Source organism: Canis lupus, chromosome 18, assembly GCF_011100685.1.
Source record: "Canis lupus familiaris isolate Mischka breed German Shepherd chromosome 18, alternate assembly UU_Cfam_GSD_1.0, whole genome shotgun sequence".
NCBI classification, from domain to species: Eukaryota; Metazoa; Chordata; class Mammalia; order Carnivora; family Canidae; genus Canis; species Canis lupus.
Genome location: NC_049239.1, coordinates 16,432,846 through 16,454,352, shown reverse-complemented (window position 1 = coordinate 16,454,352; position 21,507 = coordinate 16,432,846). Strand labels below are relative to the sequence as shown.

The 21,507-nt window shown below is 37.9% G+C and overlaps 1 protein-coding gene across 2 annotated transcripts in view; it reads right to left on the bottom strand.

Moving 5' to 3' along the window:
• Positions 1–7,695: 7,695 nt before the first annotated feature.
• ORC5 (origin recognition complex subunit 5) overlaps positions 7,696–21,507 on the bottom strand; it is a 79,277-nt gene continuing 65,465 nt past the window's right edge. Inside the window, exons 13-14 of one of the 2 annotated variants that reach the window (XM_038562768.1) lie at positions 18,449–18,561; positions 7,696–8,496 (exon numbers count right to left, since the gene is read on the bottom strand). In XM_038562768.1, the coding sequence (XP_038418696.1) occupies positions 8,451–8,496; positions 18,449–18,561 (159 nt within the window). In that variant the 3' untranslated portion in view covers positions 7,696–8,450. The remainder of the gene's footprint in view (positions 8,497–18,448; positions 18,562–21,507) is intronic. The other variant, XM_038562769.1, reaches the window with a different exon arrangement.

The following is a 21,507-nucleotide window of genomic DNA, read 5'->3' as shown; positions in this document are numbered from 1 at the left end:
TCATAAACAAAAATTAAAAAAAAAAAAAAAAGATTTAAAAGGCATTCTAGGCTCAGTTCTTTATTGATTTCATTTTTTTTTCATCCAAACCAATGATGTATGTGAATTATCTATTCCAGTGCCAGGCACATAAACATCCAGTTGGTTGTTATTCTTACACTCACACAGTTTTAACAGTGAAAATCAAAAGAGGAAAAGAAAAATCAATTTCCATCTCAAAGGAGAGTACGTGTCCAGTAGTCCCCATAACTTTCATCTTCCTTACTCAGGTGGCCCTGAGTTCTGGTGTGACAATGATGGAACCATATTTACAGTTGTAACGACTGCACAGGTCCAACAGTTTCACTTATTCTGCTTCATATGACTGTCTTCTTAATGAGCACCAATCGGTCACGATTGCAATGAAGAGAAAACCAAGGCAAACCAACCCAATATCTTTTTTTTTTTTTAAGATTTTATTTATTTGAGAGAGAGAGCACCCATGAGAGAGCACGAGCGAGGAGATGCTGCAGAGGGAGAAGGAGAAGCAGGATCCCTGCTGAACAGGGGGCCCGATACAGGGCTTGATCCCTGGACTCTGGGATCATGACCTGAGCCACAGGCAGATGCTTAATGGACTGAGCCACTCAAGTGCCCTAAACCAGCCCAACATCTTGAGCCACAACTCCAAGCATGTCCCCGTTCGAGTGGGATTCAGAAGTGGATTTATCATGATATGAATAAAAAAATATATAACCAAAGGTGGAAGGATGGATATTTCCAGGAAAAAAAAGCTACTAATAACCAAATATTCCACACTCAGATCCATTTAGAAGGAATTTTTATATATATAGGAGAAATTCTTCATACAATCCTATTTCTGAAATGGAAAGAAAGTAAATGTGTAGTAACAGGAATGGCTTTAAAACAATGGGCATTTGGGCAGCCCAGGTGGCTCAGGGGTTTGGCACCTGCCTTCAGCCCAGGCTGTGATCCTGGAGAGCCGGGATCGAGTCCCACGTCGAGCTCCCTGCATGGAGCCTGCTTCTCCCTCTGCCTGTGTCTTTGCCTCTCTGTGTGTGTGTGTCTCTCATGAATAAATAAATAAAATCTTTAAAAACAAAAACAATGGGCATTTGACATTTAATTACATATTTATTAATCTGCGAACTCAGTATTTAGAAGCCATTTCTTCCAGACTGGGCATGATATACATTGTTATATTGAAATCTATGACCCACTCATTCCTTTCCTGTCATTTTTCTTTTGAATATTGCAATGACTATTTGAAATTTTAGGTTAAAATTTAGTATGCGAGATTTCAGTATTTAAGAAATTCTAACTATAATACGCATCCTAGCTTCCCATACCGAAGACTGACCGAAGGCTCCTTACAGTTTAGTAGCAACTCCCAGGGAATGGGGTCACTTTCCTGAGGGGTTTGAATGCTCCTGCAAAGGAACTCAGCTGGTGAACAGGAAGTTTTCTAACCCAGAAGAGGCGACCATATTGCCTTCTATACACATTTCCCCAATATGCTTTCATCTGGACACTGACAACACTCATGTTTATGTCTCCACCTGGGCTTCTCTCCTGAACTCCAGACTTATCTACCTAACTGCCTCCATGACATCTCCTCTTAGATACTTAACAGAAATTACCAATTTACCATGTGCACACCTGAACCCCTGATCTTTTCTCCCCTCCACACATCCAGACGTTCAGGCCAAAAACCCTGGCATTATCCTTGACTCTGTTTCACAACTGATACCCAATTAATTAGCAAGTCCTTTATACATTTCTTTTAAATTATGTTCTGAATCTGACAACTTCTTACCACCTCCACTGTTAACACTCTTAACTGAGCCACCGTTATGTCTCACCTGGATTACTTTGATAGCCTTCTACCTGCTCCTTCTGCCTCCAGTCTCATCTCTTCTATGGCCTAGAGTTACGTAGCATCCAGTGATCCTTTTCAAAATCTAAACCAGATCATGTTGCCTTTGCTCCCTATGCTCAACTGCACTGGCCTCCTTGCAGCCAGGGCTCCTGTGCTTTGGAAGAACCTGCTGCACTGATTCAGATTCTAAGATGACATAAAATATACTTCATCTGCATTCCATAAAAATATTATTTTCAGTTTGTTATGTTTTGTGTAGTGACTTAACGCATATTTTGCAAATCCTTTGCCACCCTATCAAGAAAGGTGGGTCTATTGGGCACTCAGGTGGCTCAGTTAAGTGTCTGTGTTCTGCTCAAGTCTTGATCTCAGGGTCCTGGGATCGAGCTCCACATCGGGCTCTGCTCAGCGGGGAATCTGCTTCTCCCACTCCCTCTGCTCCTCCCTCTACTCATGCGCACTCTCTCTAATGAATAAATAAAATCTTAAAAAAAAAAGAAAAAGAGAAAGAAAAACATGTTCTAAAGCATTTTTTCTTCGGGAGGTCTCTTCACATTCTTTCCTTCTTAATTTCTTTCCAGTTTAACCCAGACCTTTGATCATAAAAGAAATTCAGGCAACCAGCCCATGCTGCAGGGAGCTGTGGACAAGTGTCCTCTTCCTTTCAACAGTTCCAAAGCTTCATTCCTACCTCAGTTGGGGGCTTCTGTTATGGCTTTCCTACCCTAGTAGTCTAAGAAAATGTCTTTTTCATTGATTCATGTTTCATTTCTCCCTTACAACTTTTAGTTATATCACAATTAAAAAAAATAATGCAATTACTTAGATCCACTTAATTCCTTTCTCTGTAGGTCACTTCAGCTTAATTATACATTCAGAGGCATTCATAGCAGCTGCCTGTTTTATCCCTGAGGACATGTGGCTCTTTCTCACGTCTTTCCATCCACTCGGCAAGACTTCAGTTAGTCGACGTTGTTCAATTTAAAAAAGACTGATGTAGTAAGGTACTAGGGGTTTCTATTTTAGCTCCCTTCTTCCTGGATGTTTATGGGGTTGGTATATTGGGGTTCCTCTGAGGCTCCCCTCATTTCTGGCTGGATGAGTCCCAGGAACTAGGATGGCTAAACCTTCCATCCCAGAGGAAGTGAACGTAAAGAGGCTTCAGAAACTCCAGGGCACACCTGAGCAACAGCAACACCTCTATTATTTTAACAGTTGGCCAAAAGTAATGAAATCATGTGTTTGGAACTAATGGTTCTCCACGGAAGACTCTTAAGTGGGTCTGATTTTTCATTTTGGGATCAGATACTAAATGGGACTTAGCCCATGTCTGTTCTGCTGCCGCTTCATATACTGGAGAGAACAGGGTGTATATGAACAGTGGAGATCTGTTATTTGAAAAAAAATAAACTTGCAGTTCTGTGGTGAGCTGAACAGCAATAGCTGTGGCCACCTTCTATGTATTATTTTCTTTAACTCATTTCCAGATGGTTTCTTCCTCACCAGGTCAAGGATCCGACTTTAAGAGACCTCGGCCTCACTAAATAGCCCCCTCTATTCTGATGACCTCTACATTTATACTTGGCTGTCACTCGGATCTCTTAGATGCAACTATTTCACACTTCCACTTGACTAAGCATCTCAACGGCAACATGTTCACAACTGAACTCATGATCTTCCTCATCCCACAGATCTAGTCCTTCCTCCAACATTTCCCATCTCATAGAATGGTTCTACCGATGCTGAGAGCCCTTGTTGTCCAGGCCAGATATCTGATTCCTTTGACTACTGCTCTATCTCCTCCCTCCCCAACACAATGCCTGGCACACAGCTGGGACTTAGTATTTTTTGGATGAATATTCAACATTTGTAAGGAAAATGCCATTAGACTCTCAAGTCCCTCAAAGACCAATGAAATGGATTGTGGTTCATCTAAAACCCAAGCAAATCTTCACTGTGTCTAAAATCCAGACTCTTTCCCCTATGCCAAAGCTACCACTATTTACTCAAACAGCTGAATGCCTTCTAAAATTCCCATCATTACTGTGCAGCAACATGCAGTTAAATGAATGAATTGATTATAATTTTCTCTGCTCTACCAAATTTCTGCTTCTCATACTGTGCTTCATGAGTGTGTCACTGCTGGAAAATGAACACTAACTGTGTATTCAGGGCATTTAATAGCAAATTTGAGTGGAATGTTGGTATCTTGATAGGAAAGATTTTTTTTGAGCTCTACTAAGCGTTTTTGAAAGCAAAATGTGTCAGCAGACTGAAATTACATGCAAAATTATTTAAAATATCTACATATGATAGACAGTCCCACTTTGTAGCAGATGAAGCTTTCAAAATGTAGGGGATGAAGCTGAATAATATCAACCTCTGGTCTAATTACTTCCGAGTCTTTGCTCATGGCTAAAGGCATAACATGCAATCATGATACATAATAGTGTGAGTATTCAGGTAGCAGAGGACACTATGACAAAGCTCTAATTGCACATGTGGGGGCAGCTGCTGCATTCTACCTACTATTTTAGAGACAGCACTTGGTGCAATAAGGGATGCACTATCCCTGGACTCGGTGCATTACTTTTCTCTGCATAGTACAAGCAGTAGTACACACCTTGAAGGGACTACGGAAGCTGCTTCTTAAGCCCAAGCTTTCCATGCTCCAGACCATCTTAATTAAACAGCTGTCAGTTAACTAAATCCATTGGAGGTATACCATTAATTGCTCAACCATCACACCTTGAGGGAAAACAGTGTGTCACTTTTTCTCTGATTTGATCACCCTCAGCACATGCTTTTCACTATTGGACAAAATTCTGAAAAATAAGTAATGAAATCTGCGTGTGAACTAGAACCCAGTAGATAATCCTTCAGTTTTAAAAATAAAATTCCAAGGTACTGTGTCCATTTGAATAATCCCCAAATCTCAAACAAGAGATGTTTTCCTTAGGTATGGTTAGGTAAGAGGACCTCTTTCCTTTTTAGTTGGAACGTTGCTACATTCCCTCACTTACCTGCTTTCTGGGCCACAAATATTTCATATCCTCAATAGTTAACATTTACTGAGCACTTACTATGCTGGGTACCTTGCTTAGATCAGGGTTTCTCAGCCTCAGCACCACTGACATTTTGAACCAGATAATTCTGATGTGGGGAGGCATGTAAGATGGTAGCAGTACAGCACCCATCCCTTTACACATCCCACAGTTGTGACAACCAAAGATATTTCCAGAAATTGCTAAATATCCCCTGGTGGAAAAAACTGCCCCCAGTTGAGAATTACACTGCCTCAGATATATCAACTTATTTAATCTTCTGAACTATTCCAGGAGGTAAGTTCTACTCTCCTCTGTACAGGTGCAAAAACAGATGCACAGATTCAACCTGCCCAAGGTCGCACAGCTTGTAGAGATACAGCTGGTCTTCCATCCAGGGCAGTCTGACTCCAGAGCCCCAACTCTTGACTGCCGCCCTAGAGCCCTGAGCCCCTTCTGACTTCAGGGCTTCATGAACAGAGGCTTGTTAGGTCAGAATCGCTTCCAGAGTTCTTGAAAAGGAATTGCTTCAGCAATGAAGACCAATTCAGGAATTGAAACTAACTTGAAAGTAAGAGGGAAGAGGGCACAGGATCTTCACCTAACTAGGTATATACCTGAGTCACAGTAACTAAAAGAAAATATTTTTTGAATGGCTAGTCAAATATATATATATATATAATATCTAAAACCCCACAGTGTGGTTAACTTTCTTCTCCTACCGCCTAAATCATTTTTAGATCTAAGCAGAACACTTGTGGAGCATAATTTAAGTGCTTCTCTCTTTTTACAAATGATGCACCATAACATTGTTCTAATTATATAGAAAACAAAATGATTTCCTGATATATCCCAACATAGTATATTTCATATATTTTGCCATGTTTGGTGTTAGAAATTAAAATGTTTAGAGATTTTATTTATTTTGAGAGAGATAAAGAGCACAAGCATATGAGCTGGGGAGGGTTGGAGGAGGAGGCAGAAGGAGAGGGAGACAGAAATGGAAAGAATCTCAAGCAGACTCCCCTTGCTGAGTGGGACGGTCAAGGCAGGGCTCGATCCCAGGACCCTGAGATCATGACATGACTAAAATCATGATCTGAGCCACCCAGGCCACCCCTAAGATGTTTATAAAGTGTATATTAAAACTAGGGTTGAAGAAAGTTAAATTCTTTTCTTGTGATGAGAACTTTTAAGATTTACTCTCTTTGCAACTTTTAAATACTCAACACAATATTTACCATGCTACATAATACATTTCCATGACTTATTTTACAACTGGAAGTTTGTACCTCTTGACTCTCTCTTCATCCATTTCACCTCCTACCCCACGCCCCCACCACCTCAATGCCCTTCCTTCCCTTGTGGCAGCCATCAGTCTGCTCTCTGTATCTAGGCATTTGGTTTCTTCTTTTTTTAATTTCACATGTAAGTGAAATCAGAGTATTTGTCTTGCGCTGACTTATTTCACTTAGTGTAAAACCCTCAAAGTCCATCCACACAGCTGCAAATAACAAGATTTCATCCCTTTTTATGACTAAGTAGTATTTCATTGCATCTATGTACCACATCTTCTTTATATACTGATCTATTGATGGACCCTTAGGTTGCTTGCATATCCTGACTTCTGTAAATAATGCTGCAGTGAACATAGTGACACATATATATCTTTTCAAATTAGTTTTTCATTTTCTTCAGATAAATACCCAGAAATAGAATTGCTGGATTATATGGTGGTTCCATTTTTAATTGAGGACACTCTGCACTGTTTTCCATAGTGGCTGCACCAATTTCCATTCCCAAGGCACCTCCTCTCTTAATGCAAATATCTGGCCCATCAGCCAGCATAATTCTCATTAGATTCCTTCTTATAATTGGAGATTCGTATCTTCCCATTACAGAATTTGCAGATGACCCTTCTTAAAATGCTAATATCCATATTAAGCTCTGTTAGCCTTCATTTAAATAAATTAATCAAATTAGTGAGTCATTTAGCAATCCATTAGAAAGTAAATAACAAACAGAAGTTCCTATGGTCCAGTCAGGAGCAAGGAAATTCTGGTTACAAGGTCTTTGTAGGGAAGCCACATATAGGGCTGGACAGGACAGGCGAGGTGCTGGACAGGGGACAGGTAGCGAGCAGTGAGGAGTCACTCACATTCCTGGAAGTGTACTTTGCCTCCTTTTTATCCTTCACCTCAGTGCCCTATTTGACAATCCCTTTCCCCTGTGACATCCCACAGTTCTCTCAAAATGCAGATTGGTCCCAGCCTATCCAAGAAGGCTGCACAGCAGACCTGCCACTCTACAGCTAACTATGAGGTGCTGAAGACTCCCCCAGGTGGCATTGCTCCTCCTTGAATCAGCTACCCATGTTGTTTTCTACTTTAATGATACCTGTATTTTTTTTTTATTAAAGATTTTATTCATTTATTCATGAGAGACAGAGAGAGAGAGAGGCAGAGACACAGGCAGAGGGAGAAGCAGGCTTCATGCAGGGAGCCTGATGTGGGACTCGATCCCGGGACTCCAGGATCACACCCTGGGCCAAAGGCAGACGCTCAACCACTGAGCCACCCAGGCGTCCCGACACCTGGATTTCTATGTGCATGAAACCAAAGCCTGAATTGGCAATGTAAATGCCTTTTTAAACTAGGCTCTATAATTAAGCACTTTAAATCTGTTCAGAACAATTTTCAAGTATTCAACTGCTAATGGAAGGCTTCTTCAAAAATATGAACAAACAAGAAAACCAGACCCAAGGTCCATAACTGATATAAGAAAACATTTTATTGTGGAACTCTTAAAGACCAATGATTTAAAAAAGAAAAGAAAACCATCATGCAGATTAAAAAGCTAGGTTGGGTGGTTAATTCCAAGAGTGACCAGAAAAACCACACACAGGCATACTGCAGATACTAAGCAGGCTTAGAGATGGAAAGCTGGCCTATATCTGATCAAACTACCTTGTGCTTTTTTGCTTTTTGAGAAAATCAGGGTGAAGGATAAGCATATACAAGCGTGGATTTAAAAAAAACTTCTATTTATTATATTTTGCAACTATGATCTTTTAAAACGGTGGCCTTAGGAAAATCTGCTTTGGCAAGCAACTGCAGAGGCTCCTGTGGAGAGGAAGTGAAAAGACTGGGCTTATATACAAGGGCTGCTGGCACGTTCAAAGCGCAGGGGATAGTTCACAGAGCAAAATGTAGTCCTAAGTAAATGGGTTTCAGGCAATTTCAGTGTTAAGATAACATCATTAAGAGTAGAACAGATTGTGCTCAAACCCTGCTGTTTATAATTAACACGTTGCTTCCAAATACTCCAGGGTCCCTGGTAAATAGTCTTCTGCTCACATCCACCCAGACCAATCAGAGTGTTTTCATCAGATTCCATGCTGGGCCAGCACCTGTCTGGACAAATCCAATAGAGCCAAAGAACTCCTCTCCCTGGCCAGCTAAGTAGTTGGATGAACACAGCTTGGCTTAGTCATTGTCACAGTGTCCATATGGCTTTGAAGCTTGTTTTCACAAGAAATCATACAAGTATTTTATTATGTCAAAGTTCACCGTCCTATAAACAAAAATAGATAATATGTTAGCATCCTCACCCCCTAGACTGCTCAGCTTTGTATGTGTGATTCTGAGAAGCACATGTGAAACAGTTGACAACTAATGCTAACCAATCCTATAGTGCTATCAAAAGCACCATGATAGGAACAGAATTAATTTTATAAAATGTCACTAGGCATAAAGTTTCTTTAAGAAGTTTCCTTTTTTCTCCTATGCATAGTTTGCTTCTCTGAAAGAAAAAAGGAAACAAAGTTAGAATTAGAACTACTCAATATTCTGTATTTCAATTGCACTACAGAAAGTTTAGATTTCATTTCAAAGCTATTTGCTTTTTGTCTAATAACCAGAATAAAGTAATTAGAGATGCAAAAGTATTTAAATCTTCTCTGTTTCTGAACATTGTTTATCTTCCCAAACACCTGTTTTATCATTACATAATGCATAGCTCATCTGTCCTCATTTGTAGCTCTCATTCTTTTCAGTCTTTTAACACTGGTGACCTGTATGTGTATTGTAACTAAATCTGTATGATCCAAGAATATGATACAACAAACAGACGATGCGAATGTATATTTTTGTACTCTGATGGCAGGCAGAATAAAATAGCAGAGAGACAGAGCCATATAATTATTTTCCTTCCCCCAAACTCATTCTTCACTATAAATATTCAGACTTGGAGGTTTTTTATTTGAATAAGTGGTCAAAATAATTAGTTATAATGATCTAGTGATAAGTATAAAATTAAAGCCTTAACATATTCAATTCTACAAAAATAATCATCCATGGGAGAACAGTCTTTTAAAGATTCACTAATTGCACACTTATTTATTAAACCATCATCGATTAATGTTTTTGTCTATCATTTTGTAATACATTTTCTAAAAAAGTTTCTAAGCAAATGACTGACATATTAAATATTGTTTAAAACTTGGAACAGGGAACTATGGATACTGCTTATGAAAACACATTTAAAAATAGCTCAAATGAGATGCTCCAGCTATTGTTACCTAATGTAGGACCAAAGAATACCTTACTTGTTTCATTACAATAGTGCTTCTGAAGAATACTAAGCCTTTCCAAATGGTATAAAAACACTGCCAAGACAATCCTGTTATCATTAACAGTAATAAAACAACTAAAAACAATTACTCAAAAAAAAAATCTCAGGCATAACGACATAAAATATATGGTTATCATCTCAATCTATTTTAATGTTTTTCTTTTGTTCAATTCTAGGACCTTCCAAATATACTGGCAACAAAGTACCACTAAACATTTTTTTAAATAAAGTCATAATTAGTACAAACTTCCAGTTGGACTAAATTGCCAAAAAAAACATAAATCACACTGGTTGAAACAATGTCTTTTTAGAGGATCTTTGAAGGAAACAGACATAAAGGCTATTTCTAACCACAGGCAAAAAGGGAAGGGGTATTTGTATATTTCTTCAGGCACATATACCCACCACCATAACTTTGGGTCTTAAGGTTATAAACCTAAAGTAATGAGTTAAGGTGGACTTAATGTTAACTTTTATTGTTTTGCGGTTTTTTTGTTTGTTGTTTGTTTTTGTTTTGTTTTGCGGTTTTTTGACATAGTGTGGAAAAAATTTAGACGCAGGTAAGATTAAAACATATACATTTCAAAACTACATGATTAGAAACTATTGTAAGAGACAATCACACAAAATGACTAATACAAAGACACACCTACAATACTAAGAGGGAAAAGGAGAACAGAATTACAAGTCGGTAGTGACAGCACAGGAGAAGCATCTGTGTGACCTGGACTAGAAGAGAACATGAACAAATGAAATGCTGTGATTTGTTAGTGGCAGGACTCCTTTACTTTACTCAATCTAGCTGTGTAACTTTGAGTTTCTGCAATAAAGTGTTTTTTGATAGAATGAATGGACTGACTTAAAAACACTACACTATTTAGGTATATTCATTTATAAAAGTTCACTACATTTCATTTCTCTGCTTTGCCACTAGAAGGTACTCAAGCAAACTGAATGATACCATTAAGATTTTTGGATTTTTTTCAAGACAGTAAATTATTCAGGAATTGAATATGTAAGATCATTCCTTTAAGAAACATTTACTGCCCAAGATGTACGAATGTCTTTATCATCCTTCCATCCCCCCGCCCAGTGTAAACAAACAGGTGACTTGCTATCTGGTCCCCATATTTATTATTCTAAGATATGGCAGATTTTGAAAGAATAACTACAAGGAAAACATCAAAAATTATGTCACACATTCCAAAGATAACTTTGAGCTTTACAGGACTCAGAGACAAACAATTCACTGTAAAGAACACTTTAAATTTCTACAAAGACAATTATGTACTTTCTATGTGCTTTCTCTTCAGATGCATATTAAATTTATATAAATATGATTTTAAGATTCTGGATAGTTTTCATTTAATACAGAAGATTCATAGCACTGAAATGAATTATTTTCTAAAGTAAGCATATAAAAAAAAATAGGATAAGACCAAATAATATTAGTGACAATTTGCCTAGGGATAATTAATTCTTAAATCAGAATCTGGAATACTTTAATACAAGTTAGTTAAATGGCATATCTAAGGATTTAATTTTGCCTTTATCCTCTATTTCACTTTATTGATTCTTTTACTACACTGAAATACTGTTTTTCAGAGAAACCATGAGAGACTCCTAACTCTGGGAAACAAACAAAGGGCTGCAGAAGGGGAGGTGGGTAGGCACAGGGTAACTGGGTGATGGGCAGTCAGGGGGCACGTGATGTGATGAGCACTGGATGTTGTATGTTGGCAAATTGAATTTAAAAAAATATATTTTTTTAAAAAAAGAAATGCTGTTTTTCTCATGGGATACTATTTTATTCCATTCTACTTTTGTGGGCAGTTTGGGTTCTTTTTTGGTTTGGGTCCACTTACAACTTGCAATGGGACAACTTCAAGCAACCTTGTTATTTTATGTTGTCTTCCCCAATGACTGTGTAAGAAAGAAACTTAAAACTACCATTCACATTAAGAACAACCCAAGGACAGTATTTAATAAGCTTCTCATCATCTGTCTTCTCCCATATTCTACCTCCTTATTTTGTGCTTCTTTTAAGGACTCCTACTGCTTCTCTGTCCAAACTTTTCCACCATTCCTTGGTCAATAAAGTTCTCTATGTCCTCCACCTCTTCTATGAATGTTTTTTTCTCTTCTGGGCTTAACGGAAATCTGGCTCCCTAAAGGACCTTGCCTCTCTTCAACTCTTTCCAATAAGGTTAGACTCCAGGCAGTCCTGTTGGGTGGGGGTCGGTATCCTGATGCAAAAAGCTCTGCTCTCCTCCGAGACTCAGATTATTCCATTCACCACCCTGTGTCCTCTTGCCACTCTGTCTTAGTCACTGAATCATGCAGCATTCAGTTCAGTGTTCCTCTCCATCCCAAGATCAGCATCAGCCTTTAGTGACCTCACTGCACATCTGTCTTTCCTAACTCCAAATGACCTTCTTTTCTACTCTCATGATCATATTCAGAAATATTCTACCTCTAAAAACATAAATTCAGGCATTCTATTCTCTGATCACCAAGCTCTTTCTCTAAGCTTTCTGGAACACTTGACACAACCAGTTCACAAACCCCCTCACTTTCTCCTGATCTACAAACACTTACTGAGTATTCCGTGCTAGGCTCTGAACTACTGAACACTATCCCTTTGCTGTCCCAGCATTTAGCCCATGGAATGCTATTAGAGAAGATTCTAAGTTTCACAGATTGGTGTCACTGTAAATTCAAGATCAGGAACCTTAAATGGGCCTTTAGTACTCCCAGCTAGTTCCTTCCCCTGATAGCACCTTCCTCCATTCCCCACAGCAGCTATTTCAAATATCCACGTTCCTCTCAAACTGCTACTACCTTATCCTTGGTCTCAGTTTTGTCTACTCCTTTAAAGGCAAAATAGAATACATCACAATTCCCTCAACTTCTTGCCACCAAACTTCTAAACTTGGCTCCATCTGAATCCACTTCTTCCTCATGTTATAATGCACAGAGTCCCCTCTTTCATCCAGGGCTATTTCTTTCAACTCTGTTGAAAGATCCCATCTTAATATACCATTTCAGGCTTTAATCTCTCTCTGTCCTCTGTACCATTAACTCTCCTCTATCATCCCTTTCCCATTCAGCACTTAAATATGTTCAAGCCTTTAAATAACAACCCTCTCACAACTCCACAATCCCTTCAGTAGGTAACAATCCTCTCTTCTCTTCACAGCAACAACAAAATCCTAGGTTCATGAGGATAGGATACAGATCTGTTCTATCTGTCACTATATCCTCAAAGCCCAGCGCAGTGATTATAATGGGCAACAGAACAAATGTTAAGTAAACAAATGAATTAAAAGTATTCTATTTGCTGCATCAATTTTCTTATAAATACTATATAAGTATGCTATAATCTGACTTCTAACTCACTGTATTCCTTAAGTGTTCCTGATAAAGTTACAAATGACCATTTTATCATTAAATCAGATGGACTCTGCTTGATTTCTCGGCATCAGTTGCCTGTTTTGATCATTACTCGCTTCCCTTAGATATTCCTACTTTTTTTTTGATATATAATTCCCTATATATAACTGCTTTACCAACTTAAGCTTGTATTTTTCACTAGTATTTTTCTGTGTTTTTATGCTTCAAAAGTATGATTTTTAGTAACTGCATAGTGGTTTTTAAAAAAATAAGAATGTACAATAAATTACTGATTCATTCCCTTGTTTTGGACATTTAGGCTGTGTCCTCTGATCTAATCATTCATTCTCTACCACAGGAGTCTGGAACTCGGCATATCTACCTCTTCTATGGTAACCATCCTTGAGATCTCTCATCTCTACCACACCTTGATTTGGAATGAAACTCTGTCTCCTTAGTGCCCTTCTTGTTGCTGCCCAAAAAACAAGCCTACAAAGCTTCCTTTCACCTGAAGCTTTAATGTTAATCATTATAGGAAAACATGAACTATTTATGTATTTAGCACATACTAAGTTTAAAGCATTGTTTAAGTTTGAGGTAAGGCAGTGTTTGACAATCTCTGTTTTGAGCTTCATGGACTTATACTGTAGAAAGAAAGATGAACTCTAATTATTAAGTAATTAATTATAATTATGTTAAGTATCAAAAGAAAACAATGAGACCTGTATACCTACATAGTGTGACTGGAGTGGGGGGATGATGGCGGTCATGGTATGTTTAAGAAGGCTTCTTTTCATTTAAATAGAAATCTAAAGGTTATGCAGCAGTTAGCTAAATAAAGGAGAGGAGGAGATGGAAAGTGCTGCGTTTGCAAAGATAGGAAGCAAAATGGTGAATATGAAGAACTAAAAAAACAGCCAGCCAAGTTAAAGAACAGACACCTGGGGGAGCAGTTTCGTACCAGAAGTGGCTGGGCAACACAATAATGCAGCAGGGGCCAAATCATAGGGGCTTTCATAGGCTACATTAAAGATTCTTGTTTTTTTTATCCCAAGAGTCATAGGAAACTATTGAGGACTCTGTTTTGTTTTTTTTTTAAAGTAAAATTGATGTATAATGTTATATTAGTTTCAGGAGTACAACATATTTATTCCACAATGCTATACATTACTCAGGGTTCACACACTAAGTGTAGTCACCACACAACATTATCACAATCTTATTAACTATTTCTTAAGCTGTATTTTTCATCTCCATGAATTATCTATTTTGTAACTGGAAGTTTGTACCTCTTAATCCTTTTAATCTATTTCATCTGTCTCCCCCACCATTTCTCTGGAAATAACCAATTTGTTGTTTGTTTTTAAAGAGTTTGTTTTTTAGATTCCAGATATAAATGAAATCATATAATTTCATTTTCATCATTTCATTCAAATAATGAGAAATCATTATTTCTCAGCCTGATTTATTTCACTTAGCATAATACCTTCTAGATCCATCGATGTTGTTGGAAATGGCAAGATTTTTTATATGAATGAGTAATAGTCCATTGCATATATGTACATCTTTAACCATTCATCTATCAAAGGACACTTGAGTTGCTTCCATATCTTAGCTATTGAAAATAATGCTGCAATAAACATAGGGGTGCATATATCTTTTCAAATTAGTGAGCTATTTTTTGTAAGGAGTTAATGTCCAAAATATATAAAGAACTTACACCACTCAACACAAAAAAATCCAATCCAACTAAAAAATAGAGGATTAAAAGATGATTTTTTTAAAAAGAAGATTAAAAGAGATTAAAATATAAACAGAGGACCTAAACAGATACTTTTGCAAAGAAGGTATATAGATGGCCAACATCCACATGAAAAGATGCTCAATGAATCCATTAGGAAAATGCAAATCAAAACCACAATGAGATAATACCTCACACCAGTCAGAATGGCTAGTATCAAAAAATACAAGAAATAACAAGTACTTGAGAGGATATGAAGAAAAGGGAATGCTCATGCACTATTGCTAGGAATAGAAGTTGGTGCAGCCCCTATAAAAAACAGTACAGAGGTTCCTCAAAAAATTAAAAATAGAAATACCATATGAGATATAATAATGCCAAATGCCACTTTTTTTTAAATTTTTTTTAAATTTTTTATTTATTTATTTATGATAGTCACACAGAGAGAGAGAGAGAGGCAGAGACACAGGCAGAGGGAGAAGCAGGCTCCATGCACCGGGAGCCCGACGTGGGATTCGATCCCGGGTCTCCAGGATCGCGCCCTGGGCCAAAGGCAGGCGCCAAACCGCTGCGCCACCCAGGGATCCCCCAAATGCCACTATTCAGTATTTATCCAAAAAAATAAAAACACCAATTCAAAAAGATACATTGAAGACTTTTAAGTAGGAGGGTGCCATTAAATTTGTATAAGATCATTCTGGCTATAGTGTGGACAACAAATTATAAAGGATAAGAGTAGACAAAAGACCAATTAGGAGACTACTAGAGAAAAGATGGTGGCGGCTGGTTTAGAGGAGTAACATTACAAATGGTAAAAGTGAACGAATTTGAGATCTATAGGAGGGACTTAGTAGTCAAAAGGACTAATGCTTGGATACTGTTTGAGTGTGGGAGAGAAATGTCAAGAATGACTCTAGGTTTCAGGCCTGTATGATGTGGCTGACTGTAATGTTAACCACTGAAACAGGCAACACTGGAGGAAAGCTGGGTCATTCTTTTTTTTTTTTTTTTTTTTTTGGTGGCAGGCAGAAGTAAAGGTTAGGATTCCTGAGTTCAGTTTTGGAAATGTATTGATGTAGCTGAAACATCCAATAAAGGTCAAAAATATTAGAATAAAGGTCTGGCCTTTAAAAACTGAGGAGTTATTAATACAGAGATGGTAGTTTAAGTCATAGGTATAGCTAAAATTGCCTAAGGAAGAAGTACGGTATGAAGAGAGGAATGAGCCAAGTCTCAAGGACCCGCTACATTTAAAGGTCGGGTAAAAGGGATAAGCTGGCAAAAGAGTCTTAAAAAAAAAAACAAAAATTAAAGAGGAAAACCAGAAGACTGGAATCATGGGCTCTTAGAAAAGAGAGTTTTAAGAAGGGGAGTGGTCACCAGTGTTAGATGCCACTGAGAAGATAAACAGCCTGAGAACATTTCAAAAAAGGTTCTGGAGAAAAGGTAGGAGATAAAATTCAGATCACAAGGGGAAGAGAGACCCCACCCTACTGAAAAAGGAAAGAGAGAAGATGAGCACCAGGTAGGTAGCTAAAGCAGTTCTCAACTGATGGTTTCAATTTTGTTCTGTAAAAGAGTGAATGCTGAACAGAGTTCATTTGAATAGTCAAGAATCTTCAAAAAGAAGCCTGTGAATCATGTGTTCTATTCTTCAACAGAATAGGGTGGAATGGGTGGGAGGCCGCTAGAAGTTAATCAAACAAAAGGAAAATGGGGAAACAGCCAGATTGTACAAGTCTCAAAGAAGTCCACGTTTCCACAAGCGGGGGGCTGACACAATCTGGAAGTGGCAACAAGAAGGAAGGCTGGCACTTCAGGAGCATCCAACCTTGAGGGATTAGCGTTTGAGATAATAAGTAGCTACCATTACAGGTAACTTCAGGGGAAGGAGTGTCCCCAGTTAAGAGTCAGGTTTTCATTAAGGCAATGAGGAAGGATATTAGAAGACAGCAGGATATGGGAGGGAGAGAAAGAAAAAATAGGTTAAATGAGCAGAAAAGGAACACAAAACATGGGATAAGGGAGTGGAAGAGGGAAGATGTAGGAAGAAGGAAGTGGTTATTCTTTGGACACTGCCCATGGAAAGCAAGGAAGAGAAAACGAGTAACAAAGCAAGTTGTAGAGTTCCCAAGTTCTAGGACAGAATCCGAGGTCTACAAGTCCTGTTCCCTTCTCAGGTGGTAAATGGAAGTGCACTTCTCTGGATGTGTTTAATATCACTGATGCTATGAATTAAGTTTCTGTTTGGTTTACTATATATTATCATATTGGGCATTCATAAGCCTCTGTCCTGTATATGTTTATGTTGGGGCACAACCCAACACATTCAGAGTAATGATGAAATCCCTGGAAGAAATAGGTTTCATTCAAAAATTATGTCTTTGATGGAGGCTCTTAGATACAGAAGTTTTTAAAATCATTGCTTAGAAAAAGAAAGGTACTGCTTTACAGCCACACTGAATACACTCAAAGTTTCTGTTCAATTTCTTTTGGGTAAGAGTTTGCCTAGTTTTGCCAAAACAACACATTTCAAAACCCCCATTTTATGTTTCAGAGTCCACATGCCACCAAAATATCTCAAATACCTGCATCATAATATCACAGAACTTTTTCTCTACACAGAAGAGACTTCAGGGCAGAGGATGCCAACCTACAGACTTTACAACTTTAGGAAGCTCTTAACTTCATTTGAGGAGACCTGCAAATCCATACCCATGTCAGGCACTATTTTAAGCCTGAATACATAATGTTTCATGCCTATATATAATTTTGAAATATATGTAAATATTTTCAAGATTAATTTTGAAAGATACTAAAATTAAATCTTCATATTCAGATGAGTTGGAAAAGCACTGTCTTACAGACTGTCTTGTTCCACCTACCAGTCTCCACACATGTTACTGCTACTACAAGGCCTGACAGACTGCTAGCCAGCTGCAACCATGAGATGAGGTGATTTAGTATAAATGGCTGGAACATTTTTCATGACAGTAAGTAGACTTCTTTGTGAGGAAACTTGTTACATTTTTAGACAGCTCTTATTTTGACAGACATACTTTCTTCCTTAGAACTTCTAATGGTCTACAACTACTCAGTAGTCTCATCCATACTGTACAAGAAAGTCCCTGATATACTCGATAGACAGTGAATACATCCTTCCTAGGGTTTTTCTCTCCTACCCTGTCTGTCAGTCAGGGAAGTGACTTGACTCCTCATTCTACCATTCTACCACTCTCCTCCTGTCCCTCCTTGGCATGTGCCCATTTATCAATGCCCCTGTTAAAGCACCAAGCACAGGACAGCACACCAGATTTGTTATGCCTATAGGAAAACAGAGCACACCTATTACATCCCCGGAATGAGACACCAGGATTGTTGAAACCTTGCAGCCAGCTAAAATACTCAGGTCTTAAGCCAGGCCTCTCCCACCTTATTTTAGGACATCTGTGTTTTTTGTAGTCAACTGTCTGTTAAATCCTACCTTGCTTCTATGGGACTATTTTCCAGTCTTTTAAGGTCCTTCAGAATCTTCCTTTTTGTTTCTAACAGATTAGCTACTTCTCCCAATTTTATGTCATTTGTAAAGTGATGAGAGGATTCATTCTACAGTGAAACTGATTCACTCTTGGCACTTAAATGATCTTCTCTTATTAAATGACTAATGACATTACATTAGGAAGAACATTTAATTTTTATATTTAGTATATCATTTACATAATTCAAGACATTTTACATTAACGATTATTCTATGCTTACCTAGCAATAGCTCTGATGAAATCTAGAGATACTGTGCATTTGTATTTTGGTCCATCAAGCTGATCATCATGGCCAACTAGGGTTAAGAGCTGGAGGGTCACTAAAGAGGTAATCTAAAAATAAAAAAATAAAATAAAAACATTTTTATGAGCTGTTTTGATGAGATTACGTGAAGCTCTCAAATCTAAAACGTTTTGTAGTCCCTTTAGTAAAGACATATAACTGAATTCATATGAATAACTGCAGAAAATATAACTTCGAAATTGGTATACAGAAATCTGTATATATGCTTGAAGTACTAGTTAAATTATCAGTCTTTAAGGATTCCACCAAAAACAGGTTTGTTTCATTAATGATTCACATGATTGCTAATCTTTAAAGCATATTCCTCTGTACTCAGAATCTTAGGGAATTTCTGTTGTAACACTTCAGAATATCAAATCTGCACTCCCTTGAGAACTGAGCAGTTAAAACGTAGATGTGGGCCTTTTCCAGAGTTGGGTAGGTAGCTGGTTAGATGAGAGAGAAATACATCCTTCAGACCTGGGCTTAGTCTTGCATTAAAACTGATCACCAACTAGGTAATCAGGAAAACACCAAAGGATTGATACTGTCAAAACCTGGGACACCTGGTGGCTTAGCAGTTGAACACCTGCCTTTGGCTTGGGGAGTGATCCTAGGGTCCCAGGATCCAGTCCCACATCAGGCTCCCTGCACAGGCCTGTCTCCCTCTGCCTATGTCTCTGCTTCTCTCTGTGTATCTCTCATGAATAAATGAATAAAATCTTAAAAAAAAAATACTGGCAAAACCAAAAGTGCATTTTGATAGGTCAAACCAAAATATAAGGTAACTTTACATTCATAAGCCCAACAAAAGCATTATGTATGCTAATATCCAAAAAGCAAGCTGATCCAAGAGCTGGAATTCCTTGAGCAGCGCAATCTCTTCTCCCTACCCCCCAATTTCTTATTCTCATCTCTTGGACAACAGAAGAAGAGGTCAACAATGGCAACAAGAAAAGATATGGAGACTTTGCTTTGTGTCAGCATAAGGGATGAGTTTTTAAATCTATAATACCTAATCGCAAGTCTTAGCAATTAAAAATACTCACTTAATTTGATACCAATATTTTGCAGATGCTTGGTAAACATTCTATGAGTGATTAAAAATAATAGCAGTAATGATTTGCTTGGTACCAAGGATTTGATACACAGTATCTCATTTATTCCTCAAAATCTTAGAAGGTGGACATTATTACACTCACTTTATAGATGAGCCTTAAAGGTGTTAAGTAATTTTCTCCAGATCCTAGAGTTAGCAGGTGGCTTAGCAAGATTTCAAACCTAGAGTCCCTGCTCATCCTACTATACTACACAGACACCATTCTGTCTCCTGTTAAAATTCTAAAGAGAAAAGTGTTATGCAGTGTTCAGTCAGCTGTCATTACTTTATTAACAAATTAAAAAATGAACAGATGGTAGATACCACAGTATTTTATATACAGAGAATTCTATACTTAGCAAATATGAAGCATTTTTGCTAATTAGAAAAAACATTTTGTGTTAATATATCAAAATATGAAGCTCTCACTCAAAACCCTAAGACTTTAATTTTTAATTCAATATCACAAATTAGGTTATGCCTTGAAATGTTTTTTATAGATGTTGTGTGAAAAGAGTTATGCATTCTGCAGCTGTTGTACGCTGTTTTACATGTCTATTAGATCAAGCTTATTTGCAGGGTTGAAATCTTACATACTCCATTTTTTTATCTATCAAAATTGGCAAAGGCATTAACATTTTCCCATTATGAGAAGTTTGTCCTTTTCTTTTTGTAACTTAATTTTTGCTTTATATTTTTGATCCTGTTATTAAGTGCATTCACTTAAAATCACTGTTTTGCTAGCAAATTAAACCTTTTCATTATTATCTAATGGTTGCTTTCTAGAGTAATGCCTTTGCCTTACAATGTATCTTTTCTAATATTAATATACTTGTATCAATATTCTCTTAGGTGATAATTTTTCTTCCTTTTTTAACATTTTACTTTTGAATATTACATTTTCTTTTTTTTTTTTTTTTAATTTATTTATGATAGTCATACAGAGAGAGAGAGAGAGAGGCAGAGACACAGGCAGAGGGAGAAGCAGGCTCCATGCACCGGGAGCCTGACGTGGGATTCGATCCCGGGTCTCCAGGATCACGCCCTGGGCCAAAGGCAGGCGCCAAACCGCTGCGCCACCCAGGGATCCCTGAATATTACATTTTCTTAACTTTAGACAGTTATGTAAACAATATGTAGTGGGATTATCTTTTTATAGGCAGTCTGAGAGTCTTTATCTTTTAGTTAGACTATATGCTTCCATTTGCTTGTACTGTAATGACATTCTAAAATTTTATCCCTACCATTGTTAATCTTTCTACTTGTTTTTCTTGTCTTTCTTGCCTTTTAAAAAAAGATAGATTTATTTGTTTATTTATTTAAGACAGCATGAGTGTGCACATGAGTGGAGTGAGGGGCAGAGAGAGAGAGAGAATCTTCAAGCAGACTCCCTGCTGAGTGTGGGACCTGAAGCTGGGCTCAATCCAAGGACCCTGAGATCATGACCTGAGCTAAAATCAAGAGCCAGATTGCTCAAACAAATGAGCCACCTAGGCACCCTTTTTTCTTGCCTTTTACTGAACTGAATTATAATACTTCTCCATTTTGTCATTTGCTCTACTATCTTGGAAGTAGTTATACACTCCAGTTCTAATTTCTTTTTTGATTTCTTCTTTGGCCCCCAAGGCATTTTAGAATTCTTTAACTTCCAACTCATGAAGTTTTTCTAGTATTTTTAAATTTGAAGATTGTAGGGAGTGGGGATGGGAGGGAGTTGCTGCAAATCACAGGATGTGGTCTGTATACTAGCAATCCTTTGAAATTTGTTGAGACACCTGGGTTGTCCAGGAGCAAAGAATGTACAGGGACCCGAATGTCACTGCAACAGAGTGAAAATGACCACAGTAGTCACCCTGTCTGTCCTGCCTGCCAGGCCCCTTCCCTCTTTGTCTCCAGC